The sequence below is a fragment of the Leptonotus elevatus genome, chromosome 5 (genome assembly GCF_054856555.1).
Source record: "Leptonotus elevatus isolate MCC_2025b chromosome 5, RoL_Lele_1.0, whole genome shotgun sequence".
In the NCBI taxonomy this organism is placed as follows: Eukaryota; Metazoa; Chordata; class Actinopteri; order Syngnathiformes; family Syngnathidae; genus Leptonotus; species Leptonotus elevatus.
The window spans coordinates 24,471,811-24,478,268 of record NC_141243.1 but is presented as its reverse complement, the minus strand read 5'-3'; the positions used below and the strand labels follow the sequence as shown (position 1 = coordinate 24,478,268).

At 37.9% G+C, this 6,458-nt stretch overlaps 1 protein-coding gene across 2 annotated transcripts in view; it reads right to left on the bottom strand.

The window, feature by feature from the left end:
* Window positions 1-5,706, bottom strand: part of LOC147174428 (leukocyte surface antigen CD53-like) — a 7,852-nt gene extending 2,146 nt beyond the window's left edge. Inside the window, exons 1-5 of one of the 2 annotated variants that reach the window (XM_086077215.1) lie at window positions 5,372-5,706; window positions 4,600-4,678; window positions 1,653-1,841; window positions 334-408; window positions 151-252 (exon numbers count right to left, since the gene is read on the bottom strand). In XM_086077215.1, coding sequence (XP_085933341.1) covers window positions 151-252; window positions 334-408; window positions 1,653-1,805 — 330 coding nt within the window. In that variant the 5' untranslated portion in view covers window positions 1,806-1,841; window positions 4,600-4,678; window positions 5,372-5,706. The remainder of the gene's footprint in view (window positions 1-150; window positions 253-333; window positions 409-1,652; window positions 1,842-4,599; window positions 4,679-5,371) is intronic. The other variant, XM_086077214.1, reaches the window with a different exon arrangement.
* Window positions 5,707-6,458: the final 752 nt, after the last annotated feature.

Genomic DNA, 6,458 nt, shown 5'->3' with positions numbered 1-6,458 from the left:
CAGGTCGGGCAAATGACAAAGCAACTTCTAGTCCTGCTACAACTGTTTCTTCATGGTTTGTTTCTGGATTTGAAATATCTTTAGAGGTACGAGTTGGAACCTCTCTGATCCAGCTGGAGTGTCCTTACTAATGTCCGATTTGTGTCTCACCGTTTTCTGAACCAGATCCCACTCACTGCGGGACACATCTGAATGGTTCCCTTTGGCTTCCTCCAAACCTTTGTTCAGATCATGCTCCACCCAATTAGCAATCTATTAAGGTGAAATGTACATGATTATAACACTTGATGACACAAACAATGACGTTGGAATGTGCCCCGGGTTTTGCCTGACGTCATTTTCGTAGAGGAGAAGCATGCACGCAGCAGTCAACTCCACCACCAGCAGGAAGAAGAGTATCAAGAAGAACTGACAGCAGAAACAGACACACGTTTAAATGTGACATTGATGACCATGAACCAGAAAGCATTAACCCTGATGATGGCAATATTCAGAGAAGAAAGACATTCCTCATCCATGGCCTTATTTAAGAGATTTTTTTTTATTTTGGCTACAAGAATGATTCATGTCAAATGTGTTGTTTCTAATCTGGTGCCAGTTGCGTGCTGAAAAATTACCAGTCTAATCTGAAAACTAAAAAAAAGAGTTATAATTAACCAATGTAACTTTTTGTTGTTTATCAGCTAACTTTGCAAAACTATGGGAATACGTGTTAGCATAAAAGTTGAGCCAGCTGGCTTGTACAATGTGACAATTGAATGGTACACGTTATTCTTAAATAGGGATAGACCGATTATCGGCTGGGCTAATTATCGGCGCCGATATTCAGTATTTTGACAAATATCTGCCGATAATAGATCCAATCAAAAAAGTGTTCAGAGAAAAAATTAAAATCAATCAGGGAATTTATTATTAAAATTTTCGTAGATGCTTCTGACCCTGAGAACAACTAAGAAAACTGAGATAAAAACAATTTTAATACTTCAGATAATTTGAAATTAAAAAAACAACAACTTTATTTACTGTAGCAAACAATAGGGAGCTATTTACTCACATTTTTACTTAACTTTTGAAGACATGCTACTGCCCCTGGAACATCCCTGAACTTTTTGTTATATTTTTTAAACAAAGATGTCTATTGACTAAGATTTTTTTTCAACTCCTTTAATCTCCGAATTCTCACTTTAAAGTCAGAATTCTGACTTTATTAGTACTACTATTATTCTCACTTAAAAATGAGAATTCTGAGATTAAAGTCAGAATCCTGCCAAACTTTTTTTCCCTCTCTACACCAGCCCTAATCCTCTTCTGTATATAAACTCTAAACATTGTTCAATAATCATATGCTTAAAAAAAATGAATAAGAGCTGGAGTTTGTAATTTAAAAAAAAATTATGCCAATATTTTCCCATAGTGAAAATGAATATCTGCTCCAAATATCGGTTATCGGCATCCTTGACTACTAATAATCGGTATTGAAATTGGCCCTGAAAAACAAACATCGGTCTATCTCTATTCTTAAACAGCACTTTGTAACCTCAAAATGTATGCCAAGTGTGAGTGTCTAAGGACCAAGTAGTTAAAAAAAAAAAATGTACGGTATATAGATATGTAACTAATCATTTTTAAAAAGTGCAGTATGTGTGTGGTACCGTCAGTAGGAGGCAGCGGTTCTCTTTCAGAGCGCCCAGGAAGCCCAGGAAGGAAACACATGAGATGATGATTCCGCTGATCAGCAACATGTTGGCTAAATTAAAGTTGGGCAAGGACGGTGTGAGTGCAGTCACTTTGAAGTTCACCATCATAAACACGCCGAAGCCCAGCAAGGCAACGCCACAAATCTGACACAGGAGAAAAATCACTTCAGTAGGGAATACATATCCAGTTGAAATGCTTTATATAACCCCTGTACTCACATCAATACTTTTGTAAACAGTATTCTTTAAAGCGAAAGTCAACTCAAAAATCATCTTTACAATAATATGTTCAATGTGCCCGTACGAATTTAAATACGCTATTATGATTATTATTGTGTTTGTGGAGTATGAATGATGCCTAGCAGTGGAACTTTTATCTATCATGGAAACCTTTGATTTTGAGCAGCATGTATCAGGCCCCACTCATAGCAAGGGTCATACCCTGGACTTGGTAGTCTCCCTTGGCCTACTTGTCACTAACGTGTGTGTTGAGGAGGTCCATCTGAGTGGCCATAGCGGTCGGTATATTCTTTGACTTGAATGTTCCTCTGGAGCCTAGGCGTGTCCTTTTCAGGGCAGAAAGGATGATAGTCCACAGCTGCGAGGTTTTGTGCCCTGTTTGATTCTTGTATTTTAAACAAAAGCACTGATGTTGATGGACTGCACTGCTTTAACTCTCAGTGCACTACAATCTTGGACCAAGTTGCTCCATTCAAATCTAAAAACGTTACTCGAGAGAAAACATGTATAAATAGCAAAATCTTGGAATTGAGAAGATTGTGCCGCAAAACTGAGCACTTGTGGAAATCCACCAAATTAGAGGCTCACAGACTGTATCTTCGGGCCCTTACTTTCTCCTTAAATAATCTGATAAAAGAGGCACAATCTAAATATAGTTATCATCTGATAACTTCAAACAAGGGAAATCCAAAGGTGCTATTTGAGACAATGAACTCGCTTGTGTCCTACAGTGCTCCTGTTGCTACCGTGCTTGTGAAAGGTAGTAATGACTTTTTAAACTTTTGTATTGGCAAGGTTAGAGATATTAAAGAGAATATCCCGCCACCCTCTCGCGAGGGACCAGCCCATGCTGAGCTGCCTTCTTAAGCCTGGTCCTCAACAAGAAGGAGCTGACCAGGCTACAGTACGTGTAAAACTCTGCTGCGAGGCTCTTGACCCGCACCAACAGGAGAGCCCATATCACGCCGATCTTGAAGTCACTGCATTGGCTCCCTGTTGCTTTTAGAATACGTTTTAAAATCCTGGTCTTGACTTTCAGAGCTCTGCATTGACAGGCTCCATGTTATATTACTGGCCTAATCCAGCCATAGACATCTGCTCGGAGCCTGAGGTCTGCAAACCAGAACCTACTCATGGTCTCTCGGATGCGTTATAAAACACGAGGAGACAGACCTTTTAAAGTCTCTGGAATGAACTCCCTCTCCCTCTGGATTGCGTAGACTTTTAAAAAAAAACATTTTAAAACTTTCTTTTTTAATCAGGCATTCTAGAACTTCTTATTGCATTTTACAAAATTTTATTGTATTTTATTCAGTTTTTTTGGGTCTCACTGCTCTTATATTTATGCTGTATATACATATATTTTACACGTTTGTCTATATATACAGTATGTTTTTGTTTTATGGCATTGTATTTTATATTGCTTTGTACTAGGCTGTCCTCTTTTTGTGAAGCGCTTTGTGACTTCTGTCTGTGAAAAGCGCTATAGAAAAAAAGCTTACTTTCTTACTACTTATTTACTGATGCAGCAAAAATGCAGCCATTCCATCTTAGGGGGCAGCCTTTATGCCACTTGCTGTCGACTGAAAATGTCATCACAGTTGCTCAGGGCTGAGGCAACGACCAACACCTGTTTTCTGAGTTTGGTCAGGTTATGTTTTCAAGCTGAGCCATGGTTGGTCATGACCCGAGCAACTGTGATGTCATTTTCAGTCGACAGCAAGTGGCAAAATGGCCGCCCCCCAAAACGGGTGGATTTTGCTGCTTAATTCATTTTCTACAAATGCAATATTAATCAGAATGCTTTGTTTAGACTAGTGCGGGCTACATACAACATATCGCTGGCGTCGGGCCAAAATCTTGTACCTCAATAGATTTCAGGGGACCCCAAAAATGGCATGTTTGTTCAATCATTAACGCTCCTCGTCAAAGAGAGCAAGCCATTTTCAGTACTTAAGATTGCTCAATTATTTGTATAAATAACACACACATGTGGACTGGTCAATAGATTTTTGAAATTTTTTGAAATTTACCAAATTGTGACTCATGAGGGTATGGCCCAATAACAGCAATATTATTGTAAACAAGTTTTGGGGGTTGACTTCCGCTTTAAGAAAAACAAAACAAAAATGTATTAAATTCTTGTGAGAGAGGGTTTTTGATATTCTTGTCATTTTGTCAGGTCACTCAACCTTGTTTCAGTCGCTACCCTTTCAGCAGAGGTGGCAAATCCAGGTCCAGAAAGTAAAAACCCTGACACACTTTGGCATTAGCCCCAGGTGCTAGCTATGGTGCTCGTTTACCTTTTAGGGAGCCAGCTAGCATCAATGTTGAATAGTTTAATATCAATAGTTTTGGGGAATCCAGTTCCAGAAAGTCAAAACTCTGCCACAGATTGGCTTTAGTCACAGGTGTGTCTAATCAACAGGCAGGTAAACAGGCTCGTCTCCACCTGTTGAGTAGAAGCACTCGTGGTTAAAGCCAAACTGTTTCAGGCTTTGTACTTTCTGGACCTGGATTCCACAACCCTGACTATCAAAAGGGTTTAGGCACAAACACACCACCAATTAATAATAAAGCCTAATACAATGAGCTTTTTTTTTGTCATGTGACACTTTTGTGCCAGCACAGCATTATAACAAGATGGATGAATGAGACATACATACAAAACAAAGAAAGTTGGCGACACACATGGTGTACTTTAAACACTTGAGGCAGCCGTGCGTCATCGTGTGATGGCTCTGAAAATGCAAATAGAAAAAGAAAGAAGCTTTTTGAAAACTTCACAGTGTTTTTGTGGTTGTATGCTGAGTTTGTCTTCACAAATCAACAGTCAGACTTGGAGGAAGTGATTCTAACTCATCTCATTTCCTGTCTTTTTTTCCCAGGTTTAGAGCGAGAAACTGCCTTTCAAGTACATTTTGCACATTTAGTGTTATATTTTGCTTGTTACAAAACAGTCGCAAGGATTTGGTCAAATGTGGAAATGTTTCCACATGTAATATTATTGTTATTAAAATTATTTAAGGGCAAAATGGCTGCCTAACTTATCAGCAAATCATCAAGACAAACTGTCACAACAGTCAATGTATTATTTGTATTTTATATAATGATATAGATAATTTATTATATTCACATTGACAAAATTATACATAATAAAGGACAATGTTCTAAAACTGCTCATAGTAACTAATAATACTATAATATTAGAACTGTTTTGGTAATAAATGCTGATCTTTCAGCAGTATTTATTAAAAAAAATGTTTCACTTGACTGTACATGCTGGATATAGAAGTGTCATTTTTCTTTAGAAATACAAGTTTTACAGTGTATAAACCAAAAATACAGAATTAAATGATAGTTTATATGACGAAGATAACTGTACTGACACTAATTCAAAGACAAAAAAGACAAAAAGAGAAAGAAACTCTTACCTTTTTAGTAGACAATTACGAATTCTTATTTTTTTGTTTTTTTGTTTTCGAGAACTCTGTTACTGCTTACACTTCCCCTTCTTTTTTTGTACTGAGGACTGCGTTGTGCCTCATGGGGCTTTCAGCACGGTCTACTTCCTCTTTCTTAATATTGAGTGGAAAATATATGAGTGAGAAAGTTCAGTATGGAGTAAACCAAAATAACACAGCAGACCGGTTTTATTTTTAGGTGGCTTCTGAAATCTGAAAAGCCTTCTCTGATCAAGGTGTCAAAGTGTCTCCCTGAGAATTGATGCAGGCAAATGTTGAGGCCCCATTTTCATGCCCAAGTATAACGCAAACTAAAGCACGTTCTGTTTGTGCCATTGTGGGAGTGAACACAGCCGCTGACTTGATTCATCATCATTGGAAACCACTCCTCTCATTCCATTGAAATTCGGCGCAGAAGAGGACAAGAGTGTGGACATTGGTTGCACACATCATTAAAATCATGTGTAGCCACCAGGAATATTGTTGAAAGTAAAATCATATAGCTATAAGCAAGCTCTAAGACAGCTGCAGCAAATCATGAGTGCTACTGCTCCAGTCTCACTAGAACCAGGAAATACGACCATATTAGCCCAGCGCTCAGTTCTGTGCTGGCTTCCTGTCGCTCACAGCATACATTTGAAAGCAGTTCTGTATGTGTACAAGTCTCTTCATGGTCTACGCCTAAGTACATTTCTGATGACATATGAACCTTCTCTGGCTCTGACAACCTCAAGGACTGGTCTACTTTGCTGTGCATAGAACAACTATAACAATTTAAAGAAATGTATGTGCATTCTTGACTTTAATTTCAATTAATTATGTATGTATAAATAATTACTAATGTACAAAATGTTTATTTTCACGTTTTTGGGAATTCTGACATTTTGTAATTGTATGTGTTTGCAAAGCACTTAGAATGGCCTTTTCCATGAATTGTGCTATAGTATGGTTTACTACTGAAACAATTCACAGGCCAGAGTCTTAAAAGTGAACTTATCTTTAGCATAAGTCAAGGAACAACTATATAGTATATCCATTAATTGTTCCAAACAAAAAC